At 41.6% G+C, this 13,929-nt stretch overlaps 1 protein-coding gene across 1 annotated transcript; it reads right to left on the minus strand.

Annotated features, from left to right (window-relative positions):
• Positions 1–12,086: 12,086 nt before the first annotated feature.
• Positions 12,087–13,279, minus strand: C23H1orf202 (chromosome 23 C1orf202 homolog). The gene has a single exon (XM_072948618.1). It carries the CDS (start codon positions 13,143–13,145, stop codon positions 12,753–12,755), a length of 393 nt encoding a protein of 130 aa, XP_072804719.1. The 5' UTR covers positions 13,146–13,279; the 3' UTR covers positions 12,087–12,752.
• Between the last annotated feature and the right edge of the window lie 650 nt (positions 13,280–13,929).

Genomic DNA, 13,929 nt, shown 5'->3' on the forward strand with positions numbered 1-13,929 from the left:
TGCCAGCCTCTGACCCCCTCACTCAGAAACAGTTGCCTGGTTCTACCAAATACTCCTGGCCTTCGTGGTCCTCAGTCAGGGGAGCCCTCGACTGCCGGCCTGTTTCCTTCACACCCCTAGCTCCCAGGGCTCAGTGGGCTTCAGTGCCTGGGCCCCTTCAGATGCTTGTGAAGCTGCAGCCATGCAGAGGGAGCCACGTGCCTCAACAGGCTGTCCCTACAGGCGGGTGGACTCAGGAATAGAGTGGCCAGTCGCTAAGCCTGACTCCTCAGAGGGAGGGCAGGAGGCCTGCTCTAGTCCACGCTGGGAAAGGACTTCGCATTGGGCAGAGCAGTGAGAAACAGAGGCGACAAGGGGAAGCAACTCAGTCCACCTGGGACCCTCAGTCTTGTGGCCAGTGATTATCCACCCAAATAGGGACTGGTATTTTCGATTACAAAACTGAAAAAAGAAAAATAAGGGAGCCAGGGAAGCCAGCCCCAGACCCAAACACAGAAGACTCCCGTGCCTTCCTCTCCCACTGCGTCAGTGAGTGGGCACCCCAGAGCTGCCCTGCAGGCAGCTAACGCCACAGAAGGCCAGTATGCCCACAAACATGAAAACATGTCACGTGGAGTCTGGAAAGCCAGTGGGTTTTGTGGACAAGACAGTGAGGAAAGGGTCCTTCCTCCTACTGTGCCCCCGCCATGTGCTCCTTGGGCTATTCATTTAATCATCACAACAGCCCCCGTACATCATTCCTGCTTTACATAAAAAGAGCTAAGTGGTTAACAGCCCAAGGAGTAGCTACCTAGACGCCCCTGATGCACTAAGGATTCTGGACTCTTGTTTGAACCGATTATCCACTTTCCTGTGAGACACCACCAGGCAGCCATCCCTGTCTGTTTGCTTTAGATGGCCTCGGGTCCAAGCTCTGGGTCCTCAGCCCCAGTTTCTCCAGGCATGCCGTCACCTGGCCAGCCCTCCTCTTCGTCCTCGCTGGCCCCCTTCCACTGTGCCCTCTGGAACTCCCAGGCTGTGATAGGAAAATGTCTAGTAGCTGCCACTTTTTCAAAGGTTTCTTGACACGTCTGCTTTATCTGAAACCCACTTGTCTCTGCAGTGCTCTCTCCCTCAGGGTTTATGCCCTTAGTCTCCCATTGCTGCTTCCAAATAATTTCTCCTCTTTGCTTCCAAACCTCCAGCTCCACTGAACCCGTGCTGTCCAGGTCTACGAGCCACTCCCCGATAGCTCTCCTCTGCTGTCTGTCTTTGGCTCTCTTTCTCTCCACCTTTTTCCTGTCATCAGTGACTTTGCATTCAGACAGGTGACCCATCCAACACCCTAGCCCAGTGTTTCTCAGCTGGGGTTCTGTTGCCATTGGGATAGGACGATCCTTTGTGCTAGACAGTCCTGCTCATTACAAGCATGTGGCATCTCTACACTCTGTTCACTAGTTACCAGCATTTTACCCCCTCCTCAGTCATTGCAGCATCAAATGTCCCCACACATTTTGCCCCCAGGGGGTAGGCAGTCCTATCCCTGGCTGAGAACTGCTGTCTGTGTCTCAGGGTCCTGATCTCACTTCTGCCACTCAGACCTTAGACTCATTATCACCAGTGACTGCATCTCTGATAACGTCTTCATTCCAAGCATCTCTGATCACCGCCTAACTTCCCAGCTCACCTGCGTACCCGCAGGTCAAGTCTTTGACCTCATCAAGAGCCCACGTCCACTAAATTTGCGCTTGCTTTACTAATATCACTTCCCCCGCCCTCTTCATTCTTCTTCTTCTCACCCAGCCTAAATTCCACGGTTGGTAATCAACTTGTTGCCTTCTCAGGATCCTCCATTTCAGTGCTCTTCCTCCCTTCATTGCACGGGCTGGCAAACCCAGCCCTGCTCAGGCCCGGACCTCCCTGGGTCTGTGCCGGGTCAGCTGACTGTTGCCGGGGCGAAGTCACACCACTGGGCGGACCGGTTTGATCTCACTGTTCCTGTCTCTCAGCACCACGCTCAGTTCCCTGCAGGCCTCTTGTAACTCTGCCCACCTACTCTCCTGGATGACACTCCAGCTCTCTCTTCAAACCTCCCACACGTTCCTCACACACATTTCAGTTGAGAACCTCACCTTGTACTTCATTGAAAATAGAGACAATTTAGGCAGTTGACCTCTGTATTGGGGGAAAATACCCAGTTCTCCCTCTGTGTTTCTCCTTTACTGTCACACAGAACACTTCACTTGTGACGCTTCTGTCACCAAACGTATCGGGGTTTTCCCCACACCAAGCGATTCTCCACGACACCAGCTGGTTGTCCTCCAACTCGGTTCTGACACTACCTACCTGGAGATGGCATCAGATCCCACAGTTAAGGGCTCAGTCCCACAAGACTGCCCCCCCACTTCAGATGCCAGTCGCTAGTAGTAGGTCCCAAGGTTACCCACAATTTCTGTCCAACTTGGCTACAAATCAGAGGTTCCCAGAACCACACCCTCCTCCTCAAATTTGATTGATTTGCTAGAGCGGCTCCCAGGACTTAAGGAAACAGTTCTATTTACCAGTTTATTAAAGGATATGATTTTTTTAAATATATATTTTTAACATTTTTATTGATTTATAATCATTTTACAATGTTGTGTCAAATTCCAGTGTTCAGCACAATTTAAATATAGGTGAACAGTCAGATAAAGAGATGCACATGGTGAGGTCTGAGAGCGTCCTGAGTGCAGGAGCTTCTGTCCCTGTGGAGTTGGGGGTGTGTCACCCTCCCGGTGTGCAGATGTCTTCAGCCACCTGGAAGCTCTGTCAACCCAAACTATTGGGATTTTGTGGAGGCATCTTCACATAGGCATGATCAATTACTAACTCCATTTTCAGCCCCTCTTGCCTCTTGAGAGAACTTTGAGGTTGGGGGAGGTTGTAAAAATTCCAAGCTTCTAATCACACCTTTGTGGTTCTGGTGACCAGCCCCGATCCGGGAGCCTTCAGGTACCCCCTCAGAGTGGCCTCAGTAAAACAAAAGATGCTCCCAGTGCTCTCATCACAGGGATTTTCACAGATTTGGGGGGTTCTGTGCCTGGAATCAGGGCCAAAGATCAATACATATATTTTCTACTATCTCATGACCTCCAATTTTCCTGTCTACATACTCATCTGACCTTGTTCGCAGTCACTGTCCCTGTTACAATGGGAATTAGTCCTTACTGTTTTCAAAGGCCAATCCTTCCCCTGCCACTACATCCATCTGCTCTCATCTCTCAAGGACTTGCTCCAACATGATTCCTTCTCTCCTCTGAAGCATCAATTTCCCTTTCTCCACTGGATCATTCCTGTCAGCATAAAACATGTTCCATGGTTTCTCAGCTAAAACCAAAAACCCAAACCAAACCCTCCCTTGACTCCCTCATCCTGAGCAGGGCAGCATTTCCTTATTTCTCTCCACAAGCAAAGTTCATGAAACTTCATATCCATTCACTCTTATAAACAACATTTTTGTTTACATATACATGTGTATATATATATACATATGTATATATGAAAGAATATATAGGATGTATACGTACAGTTTGAAAAATAACAAAATGAACACCTCTCTGTACCCACCACCCAGCTTAAAACATAAAACATCAGCAGAATCTCAGAAGCACCAGCTCCCTCCTGATCTCTTCCTCCTCCCTCCACTGCAGGGATAACCGCTATCCTGAACTCTGTGTTAATCATTCCTTTGTGCTTTTTTAATGGTTTTTAATACCCACATATGCATCCCTACACAGTATATTATTTGGTTTTACCTATTTTAAAACTTTATATAAATGGAATCACTTGGTATATGTTTCCCTGTAATTTAAAAAAAACTATATATTTTTTAATCTATGCATGTTTGTGTGGGTAGAGTTCATTTTCACTGCTGTATAGTATTCAACTCTATACCTATACCACAATTTTATTTATATATTTTACTTTTAATGGACATTTGGGATGTTTCAGTTTATTGCTCTTATGAGCAATACTTTTATGAAAATAGTAATGCACACCTTCAGCTGCAGAAGGAAGGGCTCCTCTGGGAGAGGAGCTGCGAGGTTGGAGGGAATATGCACAGCCACCTTTATTAATTTTTAGAAGAAAACAGTGTATTCTTCTTACTGCACTTTCATTAAATAAAATCCTATTCAGCCCTCTCTCCATCTGCTAGTCAAACAGAGCTCCACAGCCTAGGTATTTTCTTGTAATGTCACATAATGAAATTTCAGAGCCTGGGCTTGAAAAGTGGTTGTTCATTATTTGGAGGTGAGAGCTGTGCCTGGTGCCCCCCACACGCCAGCTGCCAGGAGGACAACACTCAAAATCACAAAAGTCTTTCAAAAGATCTGGTTGATGTGGTTAAGAACTTTCAACAGAATGTGTTTTGTTCTCCCATGTCAAGTGGACATGTGAATGTCATCACTATGTGCATCTCTGAGCAGCAGGGTCTTGCTAGGCTCCTATGACTAAAAATTGTAGCCACAATCTGTGAAAAGAGCCACCATGTGAAAATAACCTCCAAAGACTCCTATTTGGTAGTTGGTCTCACTTAATTCGCTGACTTAACTGCAATGTCATAAGTGACATCTCAGTACTCCTAAAGGTTACAGTCACTTGAAAAAATTTCTCTTACTGATCAGAAGAGGATCATGGCACTTTTCTCCTCTGTGCATGATGGAAAAATCAAAGCCGCTGTTAGATATATAATTTAATAAATCATCTGAAAGTTTTTGTATCATCTTGTCAATACTGGGTAATCAAAATTGTTTTCCAAAATGGCTCTAACACTCTCCATGCCCGCCAGCAGAAGATTTTCATTCCTATTACTCCACACCCTTGCCAAGACTTAATATTGGCTAACTCTTTAATGTTTGCTAATCTGGTAAGCATAATCTGGCATCTAGCTGAGCTTTTGATTTGCACTTTCCTGACTGTTAATAAGATTAAGAATCTATGCTTCTGGGCTTTCTTTTTTACTCCTGTGAAGTGCCTGTCCCATTTTTTGCCTATTTTTCTATTTATCTTTTTCTTACTGATTTGTAGAAAATATTAACATATTCTGGCTACTATTCTTTGACAAGTCTACATGCTACAAATATTTTTTCTAGTTTGAGATTTGTCTTTTCACTATCTTCACGGTATGTTTTGATTAGCAGCAGTTCGTTTTAAAGTGGTCAGTAATATCAATATTTTCCTCTATGGTAAATATTTTTTTACCTTAAGAAATCCATCTCTCCCCCTATATTGAAAAGATATTCTCATACATTTTCTTTTAAGTATTTTAAAGTTTGCTTTTTGCATTTAAGACTTAAATTCAACTAGAATTGATTTTGTGTGTGTGTGTGTTAAGGATCCAATGTATTCTTTTTTCCATATGGGTAACTATTTTCCCTAACACAATACACTGAAGAGTCTATCCTTTACCCACTAATGTACAAGTTCTATTTTCCATCCATCAAGTATCTATATATTTGTGAATCTTTTTCGGGGCTCTCTCTAGTTCCATTGGTCTATTTACTATCTCCAGATTAATGATTCACTATCTTAATTATTAAGGCTTCATAATAAGTGTCAATATGTGGTAAAGCAAGTTTCTGCAACTTCTTCAGGAAGTTATCTGGTTATTCTTGGCACTCTTGCATGCAAATTTTAGAATTAATTTATGAAGTCACTCACACACATGCACACACTGGAATGGCATTGAATTTATATATCCATTTGTAAAGAACCAATTATCTCCATGATACTGAATCTTAATCCAAGAACATGGTCTATCACTCAGGTATACTGATCTTCAGTGTCCTTCAATAAGGTTTTATAGTTTTTCTCCATAAAGGGCTTTCATGTGTTTTATTAGCTGTATTCCTAGTTCCTTATACTTTTTTGTTGCTGGTGTTAAGTGATATCTTTTATTTCTTAATTATATGTTCTGACCCATTGTTCCTCATTTGTAAAAATGTAATTGAATTTTTCATTTAAAAAATATTTTTTAAACAGATTTGAGTTTACAGAAAAATTGATCAGAACAGAGAGTTCCCACATACCACCTCTCACACACATACGTTCCCCTACTACTAACGTCATACATTAGTGTGGCACGTGAACCAATTAATACATTATTATTTACTAAAGTCAATTTACATTACAGTTCATTCTTTGTGCTACTATATAATTCTATGGGTTTTTCCAAATGCACAGGATTATATATCCACAATTGCAGAATAATTTTACTCCACTAAAAAAATCCCACATGTTGCACATATTCTTCCTTCTACACCCCTAATCCCTAAATCACTGATGTTTTTACTGTCTCTCTAGTTTTGTATTTTCCAGAATGTCACACAGTTGGAATCATACAATACATAGACTTTTCAGATTGGCTTCTTTCACTTAGCAATATGTATTTAAGTTTCCTCCATGTCTCTCCGTAGCTTGGTATCTCATTTCTTTTTATTGATAAATAATGTCCACTGTATGGCTGTACCACAGTTTGTTTATCCACTCACCTACTGAAGGACATCTTGGTTGCTTTCAAGTTTGGGCAATTATGGATAAAGCTACGGTAAACATTCATGTGCAGGTGTTTGTATGGACATAAGTTTTCAACTCTTTGGAGTTCATACCTGGGAGTGTGATTGCTGGATTGTATGTTTAGCTTTTTATAAGAAGCTGCTAAACTGTCTTCCAAAGTGGCTGTACCATTTTGCATTCCCACCAGCGATTAGTGAGCGTTCCTGTTACTTCACATCCTCATCAACACTCAGCATTGTCAGTGTTTTGGATTTTGACCATTCTCATAGGTGTATATTCTCATAGGTGTATGGTGGTATCTCTCTGTTTTATTTTGCAACTCCCTAATGACATAGGATGTTGAACATCTCTTTAATTCTTATTTGCCATCTGCATATCTTATTTGATGAGGAATCTGTTCAGATCTTTTGCCCACCCTTTAATTGGGGTATTTATTTTTCATTGTTGAGTTTTAAGAGTTTCAGCAGTTCTGCAAATATTTTCTGCTATCTGCGGCTGCAATTGGTTTTTAAAGATAAAAGTTTTTTTCAGCAATCTTGCAGAACTCTCTTGTTGGTTTTAGTTACATAGCTGAGATTCTTTGGAGTTTTCTACGTAGATAGCTATATCATCTGCAAATAACAAGTTCTGTTTCTTCCTTTCAAATCTGTCTAATTTTTCGTTTGTTTACCTCTAAGACTTTGGCTAAGATCTTCTAAATAACGTTGCCTTGATTTTAAAGGAAAGTTTTCAGCATTTCAAGTCTTTATCAAGTATTGCTTCCTATATTTTGAAGCTCTATTTCTGGGTGCCTAGACAGTTGGACTATGTTCTTAATGAATTGACCTTTTTATTATTATGAAAATCTCCTTCTTTATCCCTGGTCATATTCATTGCTCTTAAGTCTACTTTGGTATTAATATAGTCACAATAACTTTCTTATTAGTATTTTTATCTTTTTCCATCCTTTTATTTTCAATCTGTGTGTGTCATTACATTTACAGTGGGTTTTATTCCAAACAGCATGTAATTAAATCTTGCATTTTTATCCCATTTTGACAATCACTGCCTTTTAACTGAAATTCTTAAGACACTTGCTTTGAATACAATTATCAGTATGGCTGGGTCTAAATCTACCATGTCACTAATTTTTTTTTTCATTTGTCTCATGTTTTCTTTGCTCCTCTATTCCTTTTTCCTGACGTCTTTTGGATTACTTTAGTATATTTTAATATTTATTTTATCTACTTTATTAGCAATGTGTCTTTGAGGTTTTTTAAAGACTATTTTCTAGGGCTGTTTTAGGTTCATATGTCTTGAGGGTTTGTTTTGTTTTGTTTTTTTGTGGTTGCTCAGGGTTTACAATATGCATCATTAACTTATCACTGTCTGCATTTAAATAATATTATACCAATATGAAACATATTGTTAGAACCTTAAAAATAGTATACTTAAATTTCCTCCCTCCCATTCTCTGTGCTAGTTTTCACATAGTTTAGTTCTGTATATGTTACAAACCACACAATACTTTCATTGTCTTTGCTTTAAAATAGTTATCTTTTAAAGAAAATTTAAATGACAAAAAAATGTTTTTTTAATCTACCCACATTATTTGCTATTTCCAGTGTTCTTTGTTCCTTTGTATAGGTTTAAGTTTTCATCTGGCATCATTTTCCTTTCACATGAAGAATTCCTTTAATGTTTCTTGTGACACAGTGACTTTCTCGTAGTTTTCAAAATTTTCAAAAATTTCAGTCATTATTTCTTCAACCACTTGTTCTGCAATGCTCTCACTCACCCCCACACTTTCTCCTCTCCTTCTGAAACTCCAATTACATGTATGTTAGAACGCTTCGATATCATCTGAAGGCAAGATGCTCTGATCTTTTTCCTAGTCTTTTTCTCTCCATGTGCTTTAGTGCAGATAGTTTCTATTACTATGTGTTGAGGTTGACCGATATTTTCTTCTGTAGCACTTAATCTTGTATGAATCCCATTAAGTGAATTTTCATTTGGTATATATATTTTTAATCTCTAGATTAAATCACTTCCACCTCTCCTCATTCTGTTCATGTTTTCCTTTCAATCCTTGAGCATATTTATAATAATTTTCTTAATGTCCTAGTTTGCCAGTTCTATCATATCTTTCGTTTCTGGTTTGTTTAAGTTCTGAGTCTGTTTCTATTAACTGATTTTTCTGCTGGTTATGGGTCACATTTTTCTGCTTCTTGGTGTGTATAATATTTTTTGGTTGAATGCTATACCTTTCAAATATTACCTTGCTGAATGTCTATATTTTAAAGGATGTTGAAATTTTTTTCTGGCTGGCAATTAAATTACTTGCAGGTCAGTGTGATCCTTCTGAGGCTTGTTTGTAAATTTTTAGGGCAGGTTCATAGGAGCCTTTGCTCTAGGGGTGGTTTAGCCCTCCTATTAAAGTGTGGACCCTTCAGATCTCAGTACTGAATACCCCAAGTGATTAGCAGGGCCTTTCTGGTCTGACTGGTCAGACTGTCCTTTGGAACTCTGGGAATTGTTCAGCTTAAAGCTTCCAGGTCATTCTTTGCCCAGATTCATGGAGTTTCACCCATTTCTTCATAGTTTAGTATCAAGCAAAGTCTCACAGGACCCCTGTGGAGAATTCTGGATCTCTTTCGCTCTGTAACTCTAACCTCTCTAGAACTCTGTCCCACAACTTGCAGCATCTTCTCCTTCCTGAAGTCGGAACTCTGTCTTCTCATCTCAGCGACTTGTGCTCTGCTTGGGACCCTCCTCCCTACACTGTGTTCCAGAAGGTGCCTCCAGACAGAGAGCAGAGGCAGTTGTAAGGTTCACTTCACTTCCTTACCCTCTTACAGGGATCACAGTCCTGTACTGCCCATTGTCCAGTGTCTGCAAACAGTTGATCCACATCGTACGTTCAGTTTTTCAGTTGTTTACATCAGGAGAGCAAGTTGGGACCCTGTTAGTCCACAATGGCCAGAATCAGAAATCAATCGTAATTTCTTAATGTGGTGAATTACATTAATTGATTTTCTAAATAACTGACTTTAAGCTTTGCATTCCTTGCATATCTGGCCTAAATCCAACTTCCAACTTGGTCATAATATCTTTTTTAACATATGCTGGATTTAGGATCGATAAGCAGACAGGAGGACAGACGTAGGTAGATACATGGATATGTAAGTAGATAAATAGATATTCTACGTTCTGAGTGAAATTGGCCTATAATTTTCCTTTTTGAAATTACCTTGTTGATTTTGGATTCAAGCTTGTGCTGACCTTATAAAATGAATCAAGAAGAGTTTTTTGTGTTCTCTAGAAGAGTCTGTATATGAGTGGAATGATATTTTCCTTAAATGTTTTGTAGAATTAGGCTGTCAAGGTGATTGGACCTGATGATTTCTTTGTAGGAGTATTTTAACATACTGATTCAATTTCATTAAAAATTACAAGACTATTCAGATATTCAGTTGTTTCTCAGGTCTACTTTTTGTAAGTTCTGTTTTTGTAGGAATTTATCCATTTTACCTTTTTTTCAAATATAGTGCATAAAATTGTTCATAATACACTTGTTACCATTTTAATTTCTCTAGATATGTAGTTATGTCCTATTTTGTTATTAATATTATTTCTTTTTTCTCTCTCTTCACTCCCCCCAACCTTCTCTTTCAGTTCTGCCAATTTGGTTTGTTTGTTTTACAAGGTTTTGGGGTTTTTTTCCCCAAAAGATTAGCTTTTGATTTTATTTGTACTCTACTGTATGGCTATATTGTCTGTCATTAATTTCTGCTTTGTTTGTTCTTAATTTTCTTTCTTCTTCTTTTTAAAAATTTATTATCTTATTCTTTGTTTTTTTAAAAATCTCAGCTTCTTTCAGAATTCAGAATCTTGTCTAATTTAAAGCATATATTTTCCTCAGAGTATTTTGTCCCTCAAGTTTTGCTATATAGCATTATTGATGACATTTAGTTCAGAATAGTTTCTAATTTTAAATATGATTTATTCTTTAACCCACAGGTTTTTTAGAATTGTGTGCTAATTTTCAAGCTTATGATGATTTTCTAATTAGCTTCTATTGATTTTCTATTTAATCATCCTGTAGTCCAAAAATGTTGTCTGTATACTAATTCTTTGAAAATTGTTAAGGTTTAATAGCCTACCTCATGATCAATATTTTTCTTTCAGTTTTATAGAGGTATAATTGACATACAGCATTGTATAAGTTTAAGATACGCAGCATAATGATTTGACTTATATATGTCATGAAATGGTCATCATAATAAGTTTAGTAAACATCCATCATCTCATATAGATACAAAATTAAAGAAATAGAAAAAATTTTTCTGTGTGTGATTAGAACTCTTGGGATTTATACACTTAAAAACTTTCATATACAACATAAGCAGTGTGAATTATATTTACCGTGCTGTACATTACACCTCTAGTGCTTATTTATCTTATAACTGGACATTTGTAACTTTTGACTGCCTTCAACCAATTCCCCCTACCACCACCACCCAACTTTGGTAACCATAAATTTGACCTCTTTTTCTATGAGTTTGCTAGTGAACTATAATTGACCTACAACACTATTTTAGTTCCTAGTACATGATATAGTGATTCGATATTTCTATACATTTCAAAATGATCACCACAATAAGTCTAGTTATGATTTGTCACCGCACAAATATATTACATAGTTATCATCTGTATTCCTCACACTGTACTTTTTATACCTGTGACTCATTTGTTTTGCAACTTGAAATTCGTGCCTTTTAATCTCCCTCACTTATTTCTTCCCTCTTTCCACCCATCTTGCCTCTAGCAGTCACCTGTTCTCTTTATCTATAACTGTTTTATTTGTTCATTGGTTTTTTTTTTTTAAGATTCCACGTATTACTGAAATCATACAGTATTTTCTTTCTCTGTCTGACTTATTTCACTTAGCAAAATACTCTCTGGGTCCATCCATGTTGTCGCAAATGGTAAGATTTAATTCTTTTTTATGGTTAAATAATATTTGATTCAATATAAAGGAAAGGGACTTTAATGAGAAAAGCTGGCAATCTGGGGAGAAGGTGGACTTACGTCCCGAGACCAACAATTCCATCCTGCAGTGCCTCCTTTCCTGGCCCCAGCTTTCTGGCTTATGCTTTGTTTCTTCTGCTTTTTTCAGTTTCCTAGGTTCCTGCCTCAGGATCCCTTATTAGTCCCCAACCACTGCAATGAACTAAACAGGTGGTGATCCTCGGCCCTCTCTAGGTCAAGGGCATGGGGAGACCCCTCGAAGGCCTCAGGATCTTCCCAGCCACTTCAGCAACAGCAACAGCACGTGAGGAACCCAGAGGCCCATTGCTCAGTGTTTCTAGCTTGCTAGTTGAAAGGGCAGTTTTGGCCGGGTGCGGAGGTAAGGCAGGACGGTAGGGGTAATAGGGGTATGGGAATAGCCCCGGGAGAGACAATTATAACAGTTTAATAAATACCTTGACTGCCTACAGATTTCATTATACTTCGAGCACTTTCGCTTCTAATATTCGACTTTCATACTCACAGGTCTGTAGCGCCAGAGCGTCATTAGCAGGTTTTTATTGATGAGGAAAAGGAAGAAGTTAAAGATCCACCCAGGAGTCTCCCGGATTCCTCTCCGTGTGCTCTTTTATCTCCAGCACTAGTGTCCAAACTCCTGCATCCAGCCCTCAGGCCTTGGTTCTAATGTTGGTTTACATGGGTTCAAAAACGCCAGTAAACAAAAGATAAAAGCAGATTCGCTCACGTTTATGAGGGGTGAACATCTCAAGCATCCCTCTTTAAAAAAAAAAAAAAATTTTTTTTTTAATACCCAAGTGCATGGCTCCAATTGAAGACCAGTGCCGCTCCCACCTTCTTCCGGGGGTGTTTAAAGAGACACAATCGCTTCCCTGTTCAGCTTTTCCCAGCCGGGAAGCAACAGCTGGAGAACGCGCAGCGGCCAGAAGGGTCCGGAGGCCTCTGTGGCGACTGCCTTCTGGTTCGTTACTGCATTGAGGCCCCAGAGAAGCCGGAGGACGGAGCCAGGTCACATCTCTAAAACTTTAATACGCAGAAGCCTGGTTTCAAATGCGTATCTCCCCCAGACTCGCATTCTTTCATTCAAATGTACTTGGGTTTATTTTCACTTTTTGCTTTTGCTAAACAAAACAAAACCAAAGCTCTGTGTGCAGGGAGCAGGGCGGGGCAAGTTTCCCGGCGGCCACGGCCTAGTCGCAGGCCTGCTCGTGGTGCAGCACCAGCAGCGGGATCTCCTCCAGCCTCTCGGGCCGCTCCCCGCGCCGCAGGTAGCGCCTCCTCCACGCCGCCAGCATCTGCAGCAGCCTCCGCAGGCTCCCGGGGCCCCAGCGGCCGCGCTCCTGGGCCGCCGGGCCGGGCCGCGCGTATCGGGCCTTCCTGCGCGCGCCGCGGGCCGCGCCCCGCGGGAAGAGCCGCCGCCAGCACCAGCAGCAGGAGCAGGAGCCCCCGTCGCCGGCCGCGCGTCGTCCCGCCGCCTCGGGCTCGGCGCAGGGGGGGCCGCCCCGCCTCAGGCGCGCCATCCCCTCCAGCAGCTCGTGCCGCGCGCCGCAGCGCCAGGGGCCGCCCGGCCTTGCGTCCTCCATGCCGGGCCGGACCTCTCCCTCGAGTGCGCCGGGCAGGGACCGCAGCCCAGGGCTCGGGAAACAGGGGCCGGACAGCTGGGCCGCGGCCTCAGAACGCCAAAGGGCCGCTCGAGGTCTTTCTGCTGCCTCCCTCTCCCGCGCGCCCCCCAGCTGTCCCACAGTCGGCGTTGCCAAGGAGACCGGAATGCTGACCCCACAATGCCCTGCGGGGACCGAGAGCAAACCCCCACCCCCAGCACGTGGGGAGACACCAGGACGCCGAGTCCCCAGATAATTCCTCGGTCCACTAAGAAGTCAGCCAAGATAGCTGTGGAGTGATCTTCAGACATGGCCTCAAACAGGCAAGAAGGGACCTTGGAGGTTCCTGAGGTCCAGACCCGCGTTTACTATGGGATTAGGCATCTACCGAGAAGGTGGCTGCACAGCCTTCACCTGATCGAGGCTTGGATTTCAGTTCCCGGGCTTGTGTTGCCCTGGAGGCTTCGAATATTTTGTGGACTGGTTTCAGGTATTCTATATTTTTCGGATAGCAGGGAACTCGAGTTTCAGGAAAATTCTCACAACCTGATTTCCTTCATCCGACCGCACCTTAAAGGCCTCTTCCTATGTAGGATTAGGGTTGACATTTTTTTTTTCATTAATTTTTTTTCTGATGGCAAATTTAGGATTTTTGTGAAATGTTTGAAAAACACGTACGAAAAAGAAAACATCTTTTTTTCTGCTTTTATTTTTGCAAGGTTGACTTTTCCATTGTAGTGGTTTACAATGTGTCAATTTCTGGTGT

The sequence above is a fragment of the Vicugna pacos genome, chromosome 23 (genome assembly GCF_048564905.1).
Source record: "Vicugna pacos chromosome 23, VicPac4, whole genome shotgun sequence".
Classification (NCBI taxonomy): domain Eukaryota; kingdom Metazoa; phylum Chordata; class Mammalia; order Artiodactyla; family Camelidae; genus Vicugna; species Vicugna pacos.